The sequence below is a fragment of the Rattus norvegicus genome, chromosome 8 (assembly GCF_036323735.1).
Source record: "Rattus norvegicus strain BN/NHsdMcwi chromosome 8, GRCr8, whole genome shotgun sequence".
Classification (NCBI taxonomy): Eukaryota; Metazoa; Chordata; class Mammalia; order Rodentia; family Muridae; genus Rattus; species Rattus norvegicus.
Window position 1 is genome coordinate 42,378,333 of NC_086026.1, and position 23,326 is coordinate 42,401,658.

Here is a 23,326-nt window from a genome sequence, read left to right on the forward strand (position 1 = left end):
TATACCTCTGTTGGGCATATACCCAAAAGATGCCCCAACATATAACAAAGGCACGTGCTCCACTATGTTCATAGCAGCCTTATTTATAATAGTCAGAAGCTGGAAAGAACCCAGATGTCCTTCAACAGAGGAATGGATACAGATAATGTGGTATACCTATACAATGGAATACTACTCAGCTATCAAAAACAATGACTTTATGAAATTCATAGGCAAATGGATGGAACTGGAAAATATTCTTAGTGAGGTAACTGAATCACAGAAAAACACACGTGGTATGCACTCATTGATAAGTGGATATAGCCCAAATGCTTGAATTACCTTAGATGCACAGAACACCTGAAGCTCAAGAAGGATGGTCAAAATGTGAATGCTTCACTCCTTCTTTAAAAGGGGAACAAGAATACCCTTGGCAGGGAATAGGGAGGCTAAGTTTTGAACAGAGGCAGAGGAACACCCATTCAGAGCCTGCCCCACATGTGGCCCATATATATACAGCCACCAAACTAGGTAAGATGGGTAAAGCAAAGAAGTGCAGGCTGACAGGAACTGGATGTAGATCTCTCCTGAGAGACAGCCAGAATACAGCAAATATATAGGCAAATGCCAGCAGCAAACCACTAAACTGAGAACGGGACCCCCATTGAAGGAATCTTAGAAAGGACTGAAAGAGCTTGAAGGGGCTCGAGACCCCATATGAACAACAAGGCCAACCAACCAGGGCTTCCAGGAACTAAGCCACTACCCGAAGACTAGACATGGACTGACCCTGGGCTCCAACCTCACAGGTAGCAATAAATAGCCTATTAAGAACACCAGTGGAAGGGGAAGCCCTTGGTCCTGCCTAGTCTGAATTCACAGTGAAAGTGATTGTTGGGGGGAGGGCGGTAATGGGTGGAGGATGGTTAGGGGAACACCCATAGAGAAGGGGTGAGGGAGTCGTTAGGGGGACGGTTGCCCAGTAACCGGGAAAGGGAATAACAATCGAAATGTAAATAAGGAATACCCAAGTTTACAAAGATGGAATAAAAAAAAGAAGATGAATGACCAAAGCAAGTATGCTTCATTCCTTCTTAAAACGGGGAACAAAAATATTCATAGGAAGCCATATGTAGGCAATGTTTGGAGCAGAGATTGAAGGAATGTCCTTTCAGAGCCTTCCCCATATGAGTATACAATTCATAAGTATACAGTCACCAAAACTAGATAAGAGTAATTAAACTAAGAAGTGCATGGTGACAGGAGCTGGTTATAGACGTTTCCTGAGAGACACAGCCAGAACATGTCAAACACAGAGGCGAATGTTAGCAGCAAACCACTGAACTGGGAATGGGACCCCCATTGGAGGAATTAGAGAAAGGATTGAAAGTGCCGAAGGGGCTTGCAACCCCCTAAGAACAACAGTGCCAACCAACCAGAGGGTATCCGCTGGCCCTATTCCAAGAGAAGAGTCTGTCTACATGGAAAGTGCCTTTCATCCTATCCCCTCACCGGCCAGTTCCTGCCCCTGTGGTCAAAATGCCCCAGGTTTGTGGGCAGGGAAGCCCCTAAAATAGTTTCGAAAAGAATCTACAACAAACTGTGAAGAACTTTGTTTTGCCAGTCAAAATTTATAATTCAGGCTTTGGCTGAGGCCAAGGTCAGTATTAATCTTTTCTTTTCCATGGGCCTTTAACCAAGTGAGACAGTTTGGTAAAGGGCTGCTACTGAGGTCCTGAAAGTCCCAGGTGAACCGGTTACAATTCTTATGTCAGCCACTTGGCACCTAACACCCAGGTCCTAACCATCTCTTCATCCTTTTGCTATTAGTTCTTACTGGAAGCCTAGTGACATTTGGAGGCTGGTTCTCTTGAGAGGCAAAGCCACCAAGCTGACACTGAAGAGAGATACTCTGTGAGGGGAAATCTAAGTCCAGAAAGACAGTCGGTAACAGATCAGCTGCCTCTCTGCTCACCTTTCTGTTTCACAGGCACAAGCTTGTGCTGATTTTTACGACGACCTTTTTGTCCCAAAAAGGCCTCCTGGTTTAGCTGTGTGACTGAATGCTATTCGTCCTCTTCAGTGGACCTCTATTCTCTAGATTCTCTTCTTCTTTTCTCACAATCCCACTTGAGATGCTTGTTAGTAACTGTTTCAGGTTTTCTTTACCACTGAGGAAAGACAGAATCCTAATAGAGGCCAGAAAAAATGTTCCAGACATGGATGGAAGACCCCCACTCCTGACTGTTGACTTCAATACTCCTGAAGGTAGGGAGTTCTCCAGGTCTACTGCCAGGCTCCAAGGGTGGGTCTCCAAGGGGCTGGAAAATGCCCCACCAATCTGGCTAAGGTAAAAAAAAAGATATAAAAAAAGTTACAAAAATTTAAAGGGTTAAGCTAAGTTGCTGAGAGTTACTGTAAGTTACAGAGAAAGTAAGGTTGAAGTGTGGTTCATGGTCTGTACACATAAGTGAACAGCATCTAGTAGCTGTAGAGGAAGATGCAGAAGATATAACAGAAAGACTGAGGAAGAGAAAAATGAAAGAAGGTAAAAAAAGCAGGAAGCTAGAGAAGAAAAAAGACAAAAAGAAGAGGAAGCTAGAGAGCTAAAGAGAGATAAAAGATAAGAGAGGAACATATACTGGCCACAGTAGTTAGGGAACCTAGAAAGACAGTACCTGGCAACAGAAGAGAATTCCTGGCTAAAGATTGCCGTGTCCAACCTCGACCAGCAAGGAAGATGTGACCAGAGGAGATCTTCTTCAAGCAGTTTTACTCAGGAACCTTGATACAATCTTCTGACCCTAGGAAATCCCTGCACCACACTTAAATAGCTAGTGATAGCCAATCCTGGCAAACCACGTGGGGATAGCGGATTGGTTGTACTATGCGGAAGTGACCAGGCCAAGCAGGAACAGCCAAATAAGGACTTGTTTTTCTCAATGAGCAGAAGGCGGAAACCGGCGACATCCCCGGGGTGTGGGACCTCGAAGCTCCCTACAAAAGATCAGTGTGCCTAATGCAAACAAAAAGGACACTGGGTCAGGGACTGCCCCAGGAAAAACAAGAGGGGTCTCTCCAGCATCCCCGAAGGCAAGCCTCTCGGTCCTAGAGTGCTGGCTATGCACAAAGATAGAAGAGAAGCCTGCCCAGTTGTTTTGTGAATACGGGGCCCAACACTCTGTGCTAGTGTCCAGCAAAAGACCTTGAGTACAGGGGACTACCGGCAACAAACAATACTCATGGACTACCCGAAGAACAGTGGACCTTGGCGTGGGCCGGGTATCCCACTTGTTCCTTCTGATCCCAGACTGCCCCTACGAGTCTGAACCCTGCAACCCTGCTCCCAGACCCTGACCTAGACCCCCCCTCCCTTCATGACTGTCAGCAGGTGCTCACTAAAGCAGGGGGGTGGCATAAAGATCTGACTGACCAGCCACCAGAGGGGGTAGATGCCATCTGATTCATAGATGGGAGCAGCTTCTTAGAGAAGGAAAAAGATGGGCTGGGGCAGCAGTGGTGGATGGAAACAGAGTTATATGGGCTCAGGCCCTACCAGAAGGCACCTCTACTCAGAGGGTAGAGCTTGCTTCCCTCACCAAAGCCCTTGAGCTGAGAAAGAGACTTAACATCTATGTGGACAGCAAGTATGCCTTTGCTACAGCCCATTTGACATCTGAGGACAAGAAAAAAGAGATTCTGGCTCTGTTAAGGGCCCTCCATGACCCAGCCAGGCCAAGGAAGAGACTCTGGTACACCTCAACAGGAAAGAAGATCCTGCTACAAAAACAGGCAAAGGCCATGATAAAACAAATGCATCAATGGACTCACTTAGGGGTAAGTAAACTCATCCAGACATCTTCAAAAACTAAATATTATGTCACAGGTCTCAAGTGTCTCGTGGAACAGATAGTACACTGATGTATACCATGCCAAAAGGTAACTGTTTTCAGGAAAGTTGACTCTGGCAGGAGGCTCTGTGGGGAATGGCCTAGATCCTACTGAGAAGTGGACTTCACAGAGATAAAATCAGGAAAATATGGTTTCAAATACCTCCTAGTGTTTATAGATACTAGGAATAGGTAGAAGCTTTCCCCACCAAGCAAGAGACGGCCTTGGTAGTCATCAAGTAGATACTGGAAGAAATCTTCCCCCTGTTTGGAGTGCCCAGGTTAATAGGTCAGACCATGGCCCTGCTTTTGTTGTCAAGGTAAGCCAGGGTGTGGCCAGGTATTTAGAGGTCAATTAAAAAATTATATTACACCTACAGACCTCAAAGTTCAGGACAGGTAGAGAGAATAAATAAAATTCTAAAAGAGACCCTGACCAAATTGACCATGGAGACTGGCACAGACTGGGTGGCACTCTTTCCCTTTTGCTCTCTTCAGAGCAAAAAATGCCCCTTCCAGATTCAGCCTTACCCATGCTCCTGAAGAGACTACAGAGTTCAGGGTAGGTAAAAAAGATAAATAAAACTCTAAAAGAGACCTTGACAAAATTGGCCTTAGAGACCGGCGGGGGAGTCTGGACTGTCCTTCCTTTTGCTTTGTACCCTGAGGCTTTTCCTAAAACCCTGTTTGCTCATTTAAAGACTTTAGAAACAGTCCAAAGTGGAATTTGGAGCCAAGTGAAGGATGCCTACAAGATGGGAAGTCCAGGGTACCTCACCAGTTCCCAGCGGGAGACACAGTCCTGGTCCAGTGACACCAGGCTGAGAATTTAGAACCTCACTGGAAAGAACCCTACCTAGTACTGTTAACCACTCCCACTGCTGTTAAGGTAGATGGGATTGTTGTATGGGTCCATGCCTCCCATTTGAAGACAGCACCAGATGTTCTCAGAAATGAATGGAAGTTAGAAAAGACTGCTAATCCTCTTAAGCTTCATCTCTGTTGTAAGCACTTATAATTCCCATATCCCCCAGAAACTGATTTGACAAGTTTCCTCCCAGGCCGGGGAGGTAATTTGGTCCATCTCCAAAGTGACCCCACCATATACATGGTGGCCCACTCTCACCCCTCACTTTTGTAAGTTAGTAGCTGGGCTGGACACCTGGGACATTCCTGACACAGATCCTCAAAGTATGCCCTTAGAAGTCCCAAAGAGATTTCACCTGGGGGCAAGTTCGGATACAGAAGTCCAGAAGCAAGGTGCCAATTGGGGAGACTGGTATTTTACATTTGCCACTGAGATGGCCAAGACTGGGCTACCATCCAGCGTTGTGGGGCTTAGAAAGCTTATACTGCTCTGCTTGGGGATGTAAGACTAATTTCCATGCTCCTAGGACCCTTAGTTATTCTCTTGTTACTTTTGACATTTGAACTCTGTATTTTTAATAAGTTAATAGCCTTTATTAGAAAAAGAGCTAGTGCAGTACAGATTTTAATGCTTCACCAACAATATCATGCTTCAGAAGACCTTAGGGGAAAAATTGAAGAAGGCCCTGAGCTCTAAGATTAGAACTAGTCACAAGCAGAAGTGGGGAATGAAAGAATAAAGATTTTAAACTATCCCCCACTGACCCTGCTGTGAGGACAAATACACCTCACAGCAAAGAATAACATAACATGTTTTGGGGATGTGCCTGGCTATAGCCACCACAAACCATCTGGCCTTGATAAGGCCTGACTTGACAGTCCTGAGAAAAATAAGAACTAGGGTCAGCTTGCCCCCAAAGCAGGGTGGCCTAGAGTTGAACTGAGCCCAAGTTACAAACCAATGAAATTGTGTTGTGTAACTGTTGCCAACTACGTATGTAATTTTCCCTATAAATACCTTCCCCTAATTGGGCTCGGGATCAACTCCTCTGTCTCCTGCATGAGATGTGTCGTCCCCAGAGCTCTGGTTCCTCAAATACACCTCTTGTTTATTACATCAAGACCGGTTTCTCTTGAGTTCTTGGGGGTTTGCATCATGTCGAGATTTGAGTGGGGGTCTTCCCCACCCTGGTGGTCTTTCATTACAAAACTTATACTCAACAGAAGTGGAAAATCTAGATGAAATGAATGGTTTTCTAGACAGATACCACATACCATAGTTAAATCAAGAGCAGGTAAACTTTCTAAACAGGTCCATATCCCATAAGGAAATAGAAGAACTCATTAAAAAATTCCCTTTAAAGAAGACCTGATAGCAATGTTCCTTAAACTATTCCATAAAAATAGAAACAGAAGGAACACTACCTAATTCATTATATGAAGCCATAATTACTCTGATACCTAAACCACACAAGGACCTTACCCAAAAAAGAGAACTTCAGACTAATCTTGTTTATTAATATTGATGCAAAATACTCAATAAAATTCTTGCAAACTGAAACCAAGAACAGATCAACACCATCATTAATCATGATCAAGTAGGCTTCAACTCTGGGATGCAAGGTTGGGTTAATATATGAAAATCCATTAATGTAACCTACCATATAAACAAACTCAAAGAAAAAAAATCACATGATCATCTCCTTAGATGTGTAAAAAACATTTGACAAAATATGACACCCCTTCATCTTAAAACTATTGGCGGGATCAGGAATTCAAGGTTCATATCAAAACATAATAAAAGCAATTTACTGCAGACCAACAACCAATATCAAATTTAATGGAGAGATACTTGAAGTAATCCCACTAAAATCTGGGATGAGATGAGGCTGTACACTCTCCCAATATCTATTCAATATAGTACTTGAAGTGCTATCTAGAACAATAAGACAAAAAAGAGATGAAAGGATACAAATTGGCAAAGAAGAGTTAAAGGTATCACTATTTGCAGATGATATGAAATTCTACCAGAGACCTTCTCCAGGTAATAAACAACTTCAGCAAACTGTCTGGATATAAAATTAACTCAAATAAATCAGTAGCCTTCCTTTATACAAATGATAAACAGGCTGAGAAAGAAATCAGGGAAACAATTCCCTTAACAGTAGCCACTGATAATATAAAATATCTTGGGGTAACTCTAACCAATGGAGTGAAAGGTTTTTATGATAAGAACTTCAAGTTTCTCAAGAAAGAAATCGAAGATCTCAGAAAATGGAGAGATCTCCCATGCTCATGGATTGACAGAATTACCACAGTAAAAATGACCATCCTACCAAATTCAATCTATAGATTCAATGCAATCTCTATCAAAATTCCAATACAATTCTTCAAAGTCATAAAAAAAGCAACTCTCAAATTAATCTGGAAAGGCAAAAACCCCAGAATAACAAAAACACTTCTTAACAATAAAAGAATTGCTGCAGGATCACCATCCCTGACCTCAAGCTCTACTATAGAGTAATAGTGATAAAAACTTCATGGTACCAGTACAGAGACAGACAGGTTGATCAATGAAGTAGAGTCGAAGACTCTGAAATAAAACCACACACTTACACACACTTGATTTTTGACAAAGAAGCCAAAAATATACAATGGAAAAAAGAAAGCATCTTCAATGAATGGTGCTGGTATAACTGGCTGTCTGTATGTAGAAAAATGAAAATAGACCCACATTTGTCACCATGCACAAAGATCAAGTCCAAGTGGATTAAGGATCTCAACATAAAACTAGATATACTGAATTCAATAGAAGAGAAAGTGGGAAAGAGCCTTGAATTCATTAGCACAGGGAGAAATTTTCTAAACACAACTCCTATGGCTCATGTTCTATGATCAAGAACTGATAAATGGGAACTCATGAAAGTGGAAAGTTTCTGTAAGACAAAGGACATAGTTAATAAGACAAATTGGCATCTATGGATTGGGAAAAAAATCCTCACTAACCCCACCTGCGATAGAGGGCTAATATCCAAAATATATAAAGAACTCAAAAAGCTTAACACTAAAAAACCAGACAAACCAATCAAAAAATGGGGTATAGAACTAAACCATGAATTCACAATAGAGGGATCTTGAATGGCTGAGAAACACCTAAAGAATTGTTCAAAGTCCTTAGTTATCAGAGAAATGCAAATCAAAATGACCTTGAGATTTCACCTTATACCAATCACAATGCCTAACATTACAATATCAAGTAACAACACATGTTGACGAGGATGTAGAGAAAGATGAACACTCCTCCATTGCCCGTGGGATTGCAAACTTGTACACCACTCTGGAAATCAACTTGGAGGTTCCTCAGAAAATTGTAAATAGACCTACCTAAAGACCCAGCAATACCACTCTTGGGCATATACCCAAAAGATGCTCCAACATATAAAAAAGACACGTGCTCCACTATGTTCATAGCAGCCTTATTTATGACAGCCCGAAGCTGGAAATAACCCAGGTGCCCCACGACAGAAGAATGGATGCAGAAAATGTGGTGCATCTACACAGTGGAATACTACCAGCTATTAAGAATGAGGACATCCTAAGTTTTGCAGGCAAATGGATGGAACTAGAAAATGTCATCCTGAGTGAGGTAACCCCCACCCAAAATGACATGCACAGTATGTTCTCACTAATAAATGGATAGTAGCCAAAATGTATGGAATACCAAAGATACAGTCCATAGAACTACAAAAGGTCAACAAGCTGAAAGGCCCAAGTGAGGATGCCTCAGTTCCATTTGGGAGGTAGAAGAAAGGAACCATAAGGGGGGAGGGGAGTGAGGGACAGGGGAGGGATAGGAGATGGGATTGGGGGGTAAGGGAACGTAATCTGGTATTGGGTGGAGGAAAAGGACTGAAGCCCAGAGTGACAGCAGAAAGAATGGAAGTAGGTGACCTTGGGAGGAAGGAGGTTTGGAGGACCCTCTAAAAAGGAGGTTTGGAGGATCCTATAGAATGTATGAGACGCCTGGAAAGTGAGACTCTCAGAATTGAAATGGGCACACCCTAGATGAAACGTCCTACAGTGGGGAGAGGGAACTTATTGAATCCACCTACAGCAGAAAGGCAGGGTATCAAGTGAGTGGTGGGGTTGCTATCCCACAGCCAAAGCTCTGACCCATAATTCTTCCTGTCTGAAAGAAGTGCAGGAATGGAAATTTAGAAAAACTGGAGGGAAAGAAGGTCCAGCAGCAGGCTCAAAGGGGGTTCCAGCTCAAGGGTAGGCCCCAAGATCTTACACCATTACTGAAGCTATGGGTCGTTCACAAAAATGGACCTATCATGACTCCTCTCCCAAGGACCCAACAAGCAGCTGAAAGAGTCAGATTCAGATATATGCACCCAACCAACAGAAGCTGCTGACCCCTCTGGTTGAATTAGGGAAAAGCTGAAGGAAGCTAAGGAGGAGGGAAACCCTGTAGTAAGACCAGCAGTCTCAATTAACCTGGACCCCTGAGATCTTTTAGGCACAGGATCACCAATCAGGCAGCATACACCAGCTGAGATGAAGCCTCCAACATATACAGTAGAGGACTCCTGGGTCTGGGTTCAGTCAGAGAAGAGGAACCTAACCATCAAGAGACTGGAGGCCCCAGGAAGTTTAGAGGTCTGGTGGGTGTGTGGGATGAGAAACATCCTGTGGAGATGGAGTGCGGGTGAGTTTAGGGGGAGGGGAGGGCCTATGGGATGTGGAACTCCCTGGGGTGGATTAGGGAGGTGAATAAAATCTGTAGAATAAAAAATAGAAATAAAATGAATGTTCGTTTGTCTTATATGTCCCAAGCACTGTCTATCACTGAGACAAGGCATGGCAGGAATTCAAACAGAGACAGAGAAAGCAACCATGGAGGAATATTGCTTTTGGTTTGTTCCCTATGACTTACTCAGACAGCTTCCTTAGGACCACCTGGTCAGGGATGACACTATCCAATGTGATACCCTTTTGTAACAATCACTAGTCAAGAAAATACCTTATAGACATGACCATGGAGCAGTATAATACTGGCAATTCCTCTACAATTCACATTCTGTAGGTTAGGCTTGATTACTTGAAATTTGATATATGTGATTCTAACTGTTCAAATTATAATTGACTGCTTTTAATGAATAAAATAATATGTAATATACAAACATATACATACTCTGTACTATCATACATTAAGTTATAAATCAGCTACATGAAAATCAGTATATTGAAAGCATACTAAAATATTTTCATTTTAATTACTAATATAAAATCTAGTGGTATAATTTTGTCAGTTAAGTGTAAGCTCAAAGAAGTTGAATAAATTCAGTTTGCCATAAAAAAATCTAAAATCATGGATTTTAACTACTGAAAAACAATAAAGAAAAACTAACTTCTTTTTTATACTCTTCCTGTGCTTTCTTGGTATTTGCTATTGTTTTTCAGCAAGCAAAGAACAAATTAGCTCTCTGTAGATGATAGGACTAACCTTTTTAAAAACTTTATTAAAATATTTTATTTCAGAGTGGTAATATTGCTTTTTAATTCAACATCTGCTTTACAGAAAATTTCAAATTATCTTAATTTTAGAAGTACAATATAAATATTATACTTGTTGAATTGCATATGAAAAATCCTGTTTAAAAATACATTCTTTGCTTTGGTTGGGGTTCATCTGTGTTTTATTATTTAAATCATAAACAACTACATCATTTATTTGACTTTATTTGAAAAAATAAGATGAGGAAGACTGGAGGAAGCCATAAGATAATCTGAAGGTTCTTCAGGACCATTCACTAATTGGCACAAGAAGATCATTACAAAAGTCATATGCCTCACAACATTTTATCATTACTGTATAATCACCATAGTAATATTCATCTGTTGTACAGTTTTTCTGGCATCTAGAGTATGCTTCATTTGGTACCTGTTCTGTGGGAGACAAAAATAGAATTAATATATTGTTTTGAATGAAGCAGGCCACAAATCCAAGTAAGAGTAAACCAAGATCATATTAAATGACAAACCATTTCTCTATAATATTAATCCTACACTGTCTTTACACTGTAAATAGTGAAACAAACAGTGACTGTTGCCTCTCATGCAGGAAGGCACAAAGTACTTTATAAACATTTGGTGTCTTCCAGGCTCTGTGGAGATCTTGAGCTCAACTGATTCTATTCTTATGGCTCCCATACCATAAGAATAAATTTGAGGCCTTGAAGAGAAAGAGGCACCGTCCCTCCCACATTAACTTCACACACTACTTACCACTGTAAGGTATATTCCACACTCTAACAGTTAGACAGGATTCACCATCTTTGGCTGTGCATGTTTTCATTTCATGTAGACATTTCTGATGTAAATAGGATGTGCATTCTCTACACAGAAGCGCTAAAGCTGCAAGAAATAAAGAGAAAGACTTGAAAGAAAAGAGAAGTACTCAAACTCCCAGGCTGCTTGACCTCATTAAGGTTTTACCTTACAGAGATATATTTCAGGTAGCAGCATGTTTTAAACAAATGGATGATCTAATTCTTTCCCTATAGAAGCCAAGGGCAAAACTGGTAGGCAGGAAGATGAAGGATTCTCCATAAGAAACTACCCCTACTTAGTTTGTTTTTTACACTTCTACATTTACTGTAGTAGAATGAAGATGAGAGTTTCCTCAGAGTTGCCAGAGTTGGGGAAAATTCAAGCTTCATATTAGGTAGCAGTACTATGGTAGTTGTGGATGCCTCACTCGACAGATTAAGTCATACTTTAGCAAATATAGAAGACGCAATGTTATGTCAAGACTCTAGTGAAGAAGAGTAAGTTAAAGAAGATCCATGCAAAAAAAAAAACAAAAAACAAAAGCAAAACAGAAATCTAATGGCCAGGATTAAAGCTTCTCTCTTGGTGAAACTGGGTATTATCCCCGTTTAAGCCCATAGAGCCCCAAAACAAAAGATTTACTAAAAATATGTCAGAGTTCAAGTTAAACTGATTCCTTAGCTGCTAGGAAACCGGTTTCCCAATATTTACCAGTTTGCATACAGAGTAACAGAATGATGCCCAGCTTTGGTTCATTCCCCATTGAGGATCTTCTAATTCTTGCAGCAGGTGTAGAATAGAAATGGAACTAGATGATGATCTAGCACAGGCTAATAAGTAGCCAACTATTTCATAACTCTCTTCATTGGCAAGTATGAACATGAAAGGTAAAACTAGATGCCAATCTAAATCATGATTATCTGGCAGTTGTCCAGATCTTTCTTCTGTAACGAATTTTTCCCCCTTGTTCTTCCTCAGAGGTAAGATTGTCAAAACTGTAAAATAATCAAAGAACCAATATCATCACAGGAATTTTTATGTATGGTATGTAAAATATGTAGCTTGAAAGCCCCAGTCTATATGGGGCTTCTTGAAAAGATATGTAAATAACCTCTTTTCCCAATCACAGCAGAGAGTGATCACCTAGAAAGAAGAAAGTGGAGAGTCACCACAAGGTGAACTTCTGCCACAAGAGATTCCATGTATAAAGTCATGAGGGATTTAATACACAAAGTCTTAACTAAGTTTTAACAATGGTACAATTTAAAAATAAAGGCAGTGTTTCACTGGGATCAGATTTTTTGAGAAATAAACAGGGTTGGATATCATACTACAGGGAGAAACGATGGCCCCAGAAGCTCACAAGTTCTCTTGCCTTCCAATGTGGGCCCATATTCTTAGAGTAAGAATTTTAAACACTGGATAAACGCTATCTGAGGAGTATTACTATTTATGCTCAAAGCTACTTTCAGATACATCTCAAAGAAAAGGTTCTATTGCAGTCCTTTCTAAACTTGACAGGAAAATGTAGGGTTATGTTGTTCTGTAATGTGAGCAGGAGTGAGATAAGAGATTTCTTTTTTTTTTTTTCTCTTTTTTTTTTATTAACTTGAGTATTTCTTATATACATTTCGAGTGTTATTCCCTTTCCCGGTTTCCAGGCAAACATCCCCCTCCCCCCTCCCCTTCCTTATGGGTGTTCCCCTCCCAACCCTCCCCCCATTGCCGCCCTCCCCCCATAGACTAGTTCACTGTGGGTTCAGTCTTAGCAGGACCCAGGGCTTCCCCTTCCACTGGTGCTCTTACTAGGATATTCATTGCAACCTATGGGGTCAGAGTCCAGGGTCAGTCCATGTATAGTCTTTAGGTAGTGGCTTAGTCCCTGGAAGCTCTGGTTGCTTGGCATTGTTGTACTTTTGGGGTCTCGAGCCCCTTCAAGCTCTTCCAGTTCTTTCTCTGATTCCTTCAATAGGGGACCTATTCTCAGTTCAGTGGTTTGCTGCTGGCATTCGCCTCTATATTTGCTGTATTCTGGCTGTGTCTCTCAGGAGCGATCTACATCCGGCTCCTGTCGGTCTGCACTTCTTTGCTTCATCCATCTTGTCTAATTGGGTGGCTGTATATGTATGGGCCACATGTGGGGCAGGCTCTGAATGGGTGTTCCTTCAGTCTCTGTTTTAATCTTTGCCTCTCCCTTCCCTGCCAAGGGTATTCTTTTTCCTCATTTAAAGAAGGAGTGAAGCATTCACATTTTGATCATCCGTCTTGAGTTTCCTTTGTTCTAGGGATCTAGGGTAATTCAAGCATTTGGGCTAATAGCCACTTATCAATGAGTGCATACCATGTATGTCTTTCTGTGATTGGGTTAGCTCACTCAGGATGATATTTTCCAGTTCCAACCATTTGCCTACGAATTTCATAAACTCGTTGTTTTTGATAGCTGAGTAATATTCCATTGTGTAGATGTACCACATTTTCTGTATCCATTCCTCTGTTGAAGGGCATCTGGGTTCTTTCCAGCTTCTGGCTATTATAAATAAGGCTGCGATGAACATAGTGGAGCACGTGTCTCTTTTATATGTTGAGGCATCTTTTGGGTATATGCCCAAGAGAGGTATAGCTGGATCATCAGGCAGTTCAATGTCCAATTTTCTGAGGAACCTCCAGACTGATTTCCAGAATGGTTTTACCAGTCTGCAATCCCACCAACAATGGAGGAGTGTTCCTCTTTCTCCACATCCTCGCCAGCATCTGCTGTCACCTGAGTTTTTGATCTTAGCCAATCGCACTGGTGTGAGGTGAAATCTCAGGGTTGTTTTGATTTGCATTTCCCTTATGACTAAAGATGTTGAACTAACGAGAGGACACAGAGAGTGTGTCCAAATTAACAAAATCAGAAATGAAAAGGGAGACATAACTACAGATTCGGAGGAAATTCAAAAAATCATCAGATCTTACTATAAAAACCTATATTCAACAAAATTTGAAAATCTTCAGGAAATGGACAATTTCCTAGACAGATACCAGGTATCGAAGTTAAATCAGGAACAGATAAACCAGTTAAACAACCCCATAACTCCTAAGGAAATAGAAGCAGTCATTAAAGGTCTCCCAACCAAAAAGAGCCCAGGTCCAGACGGGTTTAGTGCAGAATTCTATCAAACCTTCATAGAAGACCTCATACCAATATTATCCAAACTATTCCACAAAATTGAAACAGATGGAGCCCTACCGAATTCCTTCTACGAAGCCACAATTACTCTTATACCTAAACCACACAAAGACACAACAAAGAAAGAGAACTTCAGACCAATTTCCCTTATGAATATCGACGCAAAAATACTCAATAAAATTCTGGCAAACCGAATTCAAGAGCACATCAAAACAATCATCCACCATGATCAAGTAGGCTTCATCCCAGGCATGCAGGGATGGTTTAATATACGGAAAACCATCAACGTGATCCATTATATAAACAAACTGAAAGAACAGAACCACATGATCATTTCATTAGATGCTGAGAAAGCATTTGACAAAATTCAACACCCCTTCATGATAAAAGTCCTGGAAAGAATAGGAATTCAAGGCCCATACCTAAACATAGTAAAAGCCATATACAGCAAACCAGTTGCTAACATTAAACTAAATGGAGAGAAACTTGAAGCAATCCCACTAAAATCAGGGACTAGACAAGGCTGCCCACTCTCTCCCTACTTATTCAATATAGTTCTTGAAGTTCTAGCCAGAGCAATCAGACAACAAAAGGAGATCAAAGGGATACAGATCGGAAAAGAAGAGGTCAAAATATCACTATTTGCAGACGACATGACAGTATATTTAAGTGATCCCAAAAGTTCCACCAGAGAACTACTAAAGCTGATAAACAACTTCAGCAAAGTGGCTGGGTATAAAATTAACTCAAATAAATCAGTTGCCTTCCTCTATACAAAAGAGAAACAAGCCGAGAAAGAAATTAGGGAAACGACACCCTTCATAATAGACCCAAATAATATAAAGTACCTCGGTGTGACTTTAACCAAGCAAGTAAAAGATCTGTACAATAAGAACTTCAAGACACTGAGGAAAGAAATTGAAGAAGACCTCAGAAGATGGAAAGATCTCCCATGCTCATGGATTGGCAGGATTAAATAGTAAAAATGGCCATTTTACCAAAAGCAATCTACAGATTCAATGCAATCCCCATCAAAATACCAATCCAATTCTTCAAAGAGTTAGACAGAACAATTTGCAAATTCATTTGGAATAACAAAAAACCCAGGATAGCTAAAACTATCCTCAACAATAAAAGGACTTCAGGGGGAATCACTATCCCTGAACTCAAGCAGTATTACAGAGCAATAGTGATAAAAACTGCATGGTATTGGTACAGAGACAGACAGATAGACCAATGGAATAGAATTGAAGACCCAGAAATGAACCCACACACCTATGGTCACTTGATTTTTGACAAAGGAGCCAAAACCATCCAATGGAAAAAAGATAGTATTTTCAGCAAATGGTGCTGGTTCAACTGGAGGGCAACATGTAGAAGAATGCAGATCGATCCATGCTTATCACCCTGTACAAAGCTTAAGTCCAAGTGGATCAAGGACCTCCACATCAAACCAGACACACTCAAACTAATAGAAGAAAAACTAGGGAAGCATCTGGAACACATGGGCACTGGAAAAAATTTCCTGAACAAAACACCAATGGCTTATGCTCTAAGATCAAGAATCGACAAATGGGATCTCATAAAACTGCAAAGCTTCTGTAAGGCAAAGGACACTGTGGTTAGGACAAAACGGCAACCAAAAGATTGGGAAAAGATCTTTACCAATCCTACAACAGATAGAGGACTTATTTCCAAAATATACAAAGAACTCAAGAAGTTAGACCGCAGGGAAACAAATAACCCTATTAAAAAATGGGGTTCAGAGCTAAACAAAGAATTCACAGCTGAGGAATGCCGAATGGCTGAGAAACACCTAAAGAAATGTTCAACATCTTTAGAGATAAGAGATTTCAACACCTTTATTCTACCCTTATGCCTGGGAGGTTGCTGACAGGTTCTTATTTCCCCATCCATCATTGTTCTTTTAAACCTTGACATACCTGTCTCATTCTGAAGCTTTAGTGTTTTTCTGTACTGTTCACCCCTGTGATAACTGAGTAGCTAACACAGAGTCCATCATGTGATGCCTTTAGAATGTTTCATTGTTGAATTGGATAAAACACCTTGTGAAGATGAACTCTTTTCTAGCACCATGAACTTCTTGTATTTGGAGAATCACTAAAGAAGTAAAGATAAGGAATATGTTACCACAATCCCAGTCATGATCCTTTTTAGGGTGAAAGTGTCTCAGTGTCCTCAGGTTCTGATTTATAGATGGTCTAAATACTCTGGAAAAATTGTACTATCAGTGATTTGAATTACTGTGGATTTAGAAAACAGTTGTGTCAGGTTGAGAAGCAGTGGCTTTACTATGACCACTACCTAACTGCTGTCTCTGTCATCTCAGATACTTGGTTTGACTTATTATTCAGTCATTGAATATATATGCATATAACATGTAAGACTTGTTCATGCTCTGGGATGTTGATTCAGTTTGTGAATTCATATGAGGCTCGATTATGTTGTTTTCTTGTTATCCTCTATTTCTGTTGGCTCTTACACTTTTTTCCTGTCTCCTCTGTAGGGTTCTTTGAGCCATGAGGGTAGGGAAATGATAGAAATTTCCCATTTAGGTATGATGATTATTTCAAGGTCTCTCACTCTCTGCATAATATCTAGTTGCGGGTATCTATATATTGTCATCTGCTGCAGGAGAAAGCATCTCTGATAATGGATGAGCAAGGCTCTGATATGAGTATAGTAAAATTTCATTAGGAGTCATTTTATTGTTTGTTTTTTTGTTTGTTTTAGAAGAGTAGTATTTGGTTTTATTCTAGGTTCTTTGGCTACTGAGTTTCTGATTCTTGATCATCCAAGTAATGTCAGATGTGAATCCCAACTCATGGAGTGAGTTTTAAATCAAACCAAATATTGGTTGGTAACTCAAAGTTTTATGGCACCATTGCTTTAGCATATCTCACAGGCAGGAACAACATTGTATATGAAAGGTTTTGTAGATGGATTGATGTTTATGATATTTGTATTTCCCTCTAGTAGCATGTGGAGTACCTTCCTGTACCAAAGATACTAGAATATTGAGGTCAAGATTCTATGTAAGCACCAGATTGACTTCTAAGTTTAATAATTGTATAGCTATTATCTTTTGCAATGCGACTTTGCTGTCAGTTTGTGGGGAGCAACTTAGACCCTTGAAAGCAGACTCGGTTGTTTGGGGATTCCCATGTGACCAACAACTCAATCAGATGTAACCTAGTCTTGAATTTTTTCTTTAGCAAAGATAGGTCAATTAGAGTCAGTGAGACAGCTCAGCACATACTGCCCAAACCCGAGGACAAGGTTTGGTTCTTGGAAATCACTGAGGAATTAGAGAAGTGACTTTTGAAATCTGTCATGGAATGTACATGACATGTACATGCACACACATAAAGGTGATGTTGAGGATGATGATGATGGTGGTGGTGGTGGTGGTGGTGGTGACGACAATGATGACGATGATAAACTAAGTTACTGAGAGCTCATTAGTTTTTCGAAATACCAAAACCAACATACAGTATCAGAAACAGAAAAACATTACATCTGGAATTCATGGCTGCTTCTCTACTGCTTTTGCAATCTTTTTTCAACTCCAGCATTTCTAAAAGGAGGTGTATTTTTAACATTGAAATAATTGCATATGTTTCTTACTATTGACTCTTAAAAATTTTGTTTTCCATAGCAGTATTTTGTTCTTAGTTCTTTTTTTCTAGCCTGTGTTTTGATTCCAGAGGAGCCTCATGTTCTTCTCCTTAGACAATTTCATGCTGCATTTGAGATGCTATTTCCCACTTTCCCCACAATATAATTTTCTCTAGTCCTGATGCTTGAAGCTTTATTTAGTAACAAGAGGTATTCTGTTGTGACTCTGTCTCCCCAATTATTTGGTGGTTTCATTTATATCACCTTTTTATTGTCTGTCCTGCAGCAGAGAATTTCTTTTACCATACTAAGTGATCTAGTTTTCTATGGTGTCGCAAGCCCTTTCTAGTCTTTTCATGTTAATCTAAGTGAAAGGTCTTCCCAGATGGTATCTGCTACTGGATGGAACAGTCATGCACATGTAATTTGTGCTAAACATGTTTTTGTGTGACAATAAGAAATCACTTTCATGTGTACATCCTTTCTTCTCACAATTTCTCCCCTTCTTTGCACATTCACTGATCTTTACATAATAAAAGAAGAGATCAAGGGCAGCACAAAGCTTATGATACCATGGCCTTCAGAGACTCTTGTATCAAGCTATGAATGTAAAAGCAGAATTTTGACAGAATTCCCAAGATGTTGGAGATACCAGAGACATGAGACATTTGCGAAGGAAAGCTGCATACAAGGAGTGCAATCAGTTTAAGATTGTTGTATGTTGCCATCAGTGAATCTGGAGGGATAGACATGTAATCCATTTGCAACTGAAGCTCCAGTTACTGATAATGAAACTGCAGCACATAGTATCTTCCTTGCTGGGTTTTGCTTGTATTCTGCTCCTCATTCTGCACCTTTTTCTCACCTTTTTGGATGAGAGTGACTACTTTGTGCCACTGCATGTTGGGATTCTGTAATTTAGGATTTTGTGTGTTTTACAAGAAGGGTATAGTTAACATATTGCCTTAAGAAGAGACTTTGTATAAATGGTAAAGATTGTTAAAGACTATGGGGACTTTGAAGTGGGACTAAATGTATTTCACATAATATATTGGCTATAGATTGTGAGGGACAGGGGCACAGTATGGTGGTTTTGATGATAAATGTCCCACATAGCTCATGTGTGCTGAAACCACTATTCACAGTTGTGGATGCTTTATGAGAACAGAGTAGGACTTTTTGGAAATAGAACCTCACAAAAGCAAGTATGCCATTAGGGTGGCCTTAAGTTTTATAGCCTGCCCGTACTTCCTGTTCTCTCTCTTTGTTTCCTATGTATAGCTGAAAATATGATCAGACAGCCTCTTGTTCTTGCCAATGTTTTGTTTCCTTTTTGAATGCTTTCTCAGTCACGATGGACTCTGTCTAATACTAGAAGCTAAAATAATCTCTTTCTTTTCTGTGCAGCTTTTGCTCTAATCTTGTGTAGGGAACCACAACTGCTATGAGTCAATGGGTACAATGTACCTGTCATGTCCAATAAACAATTTTTCTCCAGGACCACACAACTTCTTTCTCTTTCAATATTTCTACCACCTCTTCTGCGGTGGTCAGTGAGTTTTGGAAGAAGGGCTTGTGACCTAGGTATTCCATTTATGACTAAGTACTTCACAGAAGTACTTTCCCCTTCTCTACTCAGGATCCTTAAAAATGATGATTCAGCTAGTAAAGGAGAATTACAGTCTATAGCTGAGAAAAGTTTAATAAATCCTGTGTGTGTTAACTAAAAGGTTGATGACTTTATGATTTATGAGCATATTATAAACATACAGAAAAAATGTGATTCCAGTCAGTGTTGAGCACTGAAAATGTATCATATTAAAGAAATGAAAGTATAATTGCAAGGAGTCTGGGCTTAGATGGGGGAAGGAAATGAAGATTTAGAAACAATTCCTTCACACAAAGGGACACAAAGGCAACTTAGTGTAGTATCATCTTCCTAAAACAGGTGGGAGTAAACAACATTTCATTTATATTCTACATGCTCAGAAAGAACATCTTCCAAAGAATAAGGGATGCTTAGTGTATTTATTTTCTGGCAACAATATAACAGAAACAGTAGGTGGAGATTTTCTTAATTTGATGAAACTTGGACTATGGCCTTATAGCACTGTTATTTTGACATTCATGGAAACAAGCTCATTCAGACACCTTTCTTTTTAGCCTACTTAACGAGCATAAGCCACTGAGTGTTTTTCGTATCTTGCTCTGGTCCTAACTCTGTCTTGCTACTTTCAGGATACCAGTAGGTGAGCAGTTTTGGTGTGCCATGGCCTTTTGCTGTCTTGAAATTTAGCCTTATCACAGGCCTATAGACATGGGACAAGACAGTGAAGGGCCAAAACAGAATACAAAACAATCTTACCTCCTTTAAATTATATCCTGGAAGTATAAGTCACAATGTAGAAAATTCTAACTTCATAAAGTACATAGTATACAAAGGATGCTTGGAATGTTCATAGTCTTCCTGACAGTTTACACCTTTTAACTCATTTACTTATCTTAGCCATACACACTGAGGTGATAAATGCATTAATAGAAATCAAGATTCAGCTATACTCGTGGTAATAAGGCTAGGGATGCCAAGCATAAGAATTAGACTATATGATCAAATATACATTCAGAAGAGCAAAGAATGTCCCTGGGTTCTGTGACTTATACAATACTGATTACCAGAAAAATCTATAATCCAGAGTAAAAATAGAGGTCAATGTAAGAAAATTTAGACCAAATGAAAAGGAAAGGACTGATGAGAACGACTGAAACTAGCTTATGCTAAGTCATTACGATTGGAAAACCGATGTCATTGCAGAAATCTGTAAAATCACAGCAGTAGGTATGTATTGTTAGATATCCAGACGTTTTTTCTTCTATTTTACAGGATCCCATGCACGTAGTCTCAGCATGTAGCAGTTTATTAACTGTGGAAGAAGAAAAAAAATATACACACACATATATATGTATGTATACACACACACACACACACACACACACACACACACACACACACTCATATGAGTTTGGAAGAGCCAGAATACAACCTCATATCTATGTACATTTAGACTAAATGACTCATTAAAAGAATGTTCTTTGGTAGCAGCTATTATCTATATTGTTCCTCTCTGACCATTGTTCCACCTGCTCCTAAGACACATCTTAAAAATTCTTTACCCCATGAGCCTTTACTAGTAGAAGCATGCACTTAGTGGTGAGATTAAGTTTCTGGATGATGAGTCACATAACATCCTCTCCCTTTCATGTAGACAGGCATGAAGGACTTGTTCAACAGTGTTGGTGTCCAGACTCAGTGGTGGGCAAGACAGTAGGTAGAGAACAATGTCATATTATCCCTCAGTATGAAATGATAATAAGGATTACTAAAATGTGCACCAGGAAATAGATGAAGCAGAAAGTCTGAGAAAGCACCAAGGTATTCTTTAGATAAGGAAAACTTTTCCAGAGTATGTGACTCTAGGCTAAGAATGAAGTTCAACAAACATTAGAACGTGAAAGCCACCAAGACAGATTGTAAGAAATGACACTTTTAACTACTTGATTGTTTATAGTCTTTGGACCATGTAATGGCTTGAATAAGAATGACCCTCATAACCTTGAATATTTAACTTTTTTGTCCCCCTTCTTGGATGAGGCATCTAACTGGGAAGTGGGGTTTGAGGTTTCAAAAGCCAGCAACTCATTGTCTCACAGTCTTTCTCTCTTTCTGCCTCATGGTGTGTTACAGGATATAAACTACTAGCTAGTCTCCCAGCCCCATTTCTGCCTTCCTGCTATGTTTCCCCCCATGATGGTACTTTACCTCTCAGGAACCTTCAGCTAACCCCAAATTAAGTATTTCTTTGATAAGAAGTCTTGGTCATGGTGTTTTGCCATGGGTATGGAAAAGTAATTGTGGCAGACCATAAATAGGAGAGATGTTGAGAATCAGAAGACTGGTGACCATATCAGTGTAATGGCTGAGAGAAGCCCTGTTCACCTTTGCTTTATCAGTCTCCAAATGTTGATGGTAGCACATGGTTCCATGTAATAACTGGACATCAGTTGATTCTTTTTCTTCAAGTCCAGAATCTTAGATAGGGTACTTAGAATCCTGAAGGAGAAATAGATATTCTCCAGAGCAGAGAACACATACTTACTTTCAGATGCATACCAGGTTCTGCGTATCATACACATTTCACCAGCTCTTGTAGTGCACGTCTGCTGACTTCCAGCACATTTTCCGTTCTTGTAAGAATTACATTTCACACACTGTACAGGGAAGCCTAAAGTGTAAAGACTGATGAGAGGAGGAGGGTATCATCACTGTCACTGTTCTTTCTCAAAGACAACATAGATCATCTGACCTCTGGATAGCTTGGCTGCACCAATATTTTGGCTTACAGATATGCTCCAGTCAACATGTCCCAACACCGCAGACAGAGGAGTGGGGAATAAGAGCTAATTTACTTTTCTTCGTACAGCAGATAAGGGAGCAACCTGCAGGCAATACCTGTTTCAAAGCAGAGAAGAAAGAGGCACAGCTTCAGTAGGTTTTCCATTTCTCCTAAGCAGATTCTTCCAGCTGTGTTAGTACCAGTCAGCTGATGAGAAGCAATGACTCAGAGAAAAGACCAGTCTCTAGTGAATTTATAATCCATGCAGGCATGTACAAAGAAGAGTGTGTATTAGATTTCTCAGAAGCAAATCTCAAAGTAAGCTCCTCCCACACTGGTAACATACCAAATCTACCTCCCTTAATTTTTTATTCCTCTCTTTTATTTCATTGCTTCAGGTGGCGCTAAAGATGCATGACTCACAAGGTAATCTTACCATCAGCAGCACAGTGGACTTTTCTATGCTTTTCTTTATGCTACCAGCATCTAGGCAAGGAAAAGATTTGGAAGAAGTCTTTTATCAAACCTAAAATGCAGCACCAGAGAGCTGCACAAGAATGGATCTCTTGGTTCCTAGAAAATCCAACACAGCTACCTGATATCTTGAAATAACTGTGTGTGATAAGGGTGTTTGCATAGTCCTCTGATAAAGGAAGGACCATGTTAGTGCCACTCATAACAGAGTCTTCACCACTACACACATGGCTTCTGCTTGGACACCTGAAGAGATGCTCCTTGTCTGTCTGGAGTACAAATATTTTCTGGGTACAAAGGGTTATCTGATGTCCACTCTGCTTTGCAAGGCTGTGCAGGCTGTCTGAGTACATCTTTGATTGAGGCTGTAGTTATTACCTGTAATGCCTGTAGAGAGTCCTAAACAAGCAGGCTGCCATGAGAGATTCTAGTCAATTGCCAGCAAAGGGGCTATTTGTCTGATAGTTTCCATGATCAAGGATGCCATGCATCTTGTAGCCTGCTCCTGACACTTTTGATCATGTACAGAAAGCACAGATGGTTTTAATAATAAAGAGTTAGCAGAAACTCAACATAGA

At 40.2% G+C, this 23,326-nt stretch overlaps 2 protein-coding genes across 2 annotated transcripts; both read right to left on the reverse strand.

Annotated features, from left to right (window-relative positions):
• Positions 1–10,493: 10,493 nt before the first annotated feature.
• Pate7 (prostate and testis expressed 7) lies at positions 10,494–11,863 on the reverse strand. Its single transcript, NM_001108758.1, has 3 exons — positions 11,784–11,863; positions 11,028–11,156; positions 10,494–10,688 (listed from the first exon to the last, which is right to left on the reverse strand). The coding sequence occupies exons 1-3, from the start codon at positions 11,833–11,835 to the stop codon at positions 10,540–10,542; spliced, it is 330 nt and encodes a 109-aa protein (NP_001102228.1). The 5' UTR covers positions 11,836–11,863; the 3' UTR covers positions 10,494–10,539.
• An 8,055-nt stretch (positions 11,864–19,918) lies between these two features.
• Positions 19,919–22,501, reverse strand: Pate6l (prostate and testis expressed 6 like). Its single transcript, NM_001260483.2, has 3 exons — positions 22,391–22,501; positions 22,038–22,163; positions 19,919–20,804 (listed from the first exon to the last, which is right to left on the reverse strand). Exons 1-3 carry the CDS (start codon positions 22,437–22,439, stop codon positions 20,659–20,661), a joined length of 321 nt encoding a protein of 106 aa, NP_001247412.1. The 5' UTR covers positions 22,440–22,501; the 3' UTR covers positions 19,919–20,658.
• Between the last annotated feature and the right edge of the window lie 825 nt (positions 22,502–23,326).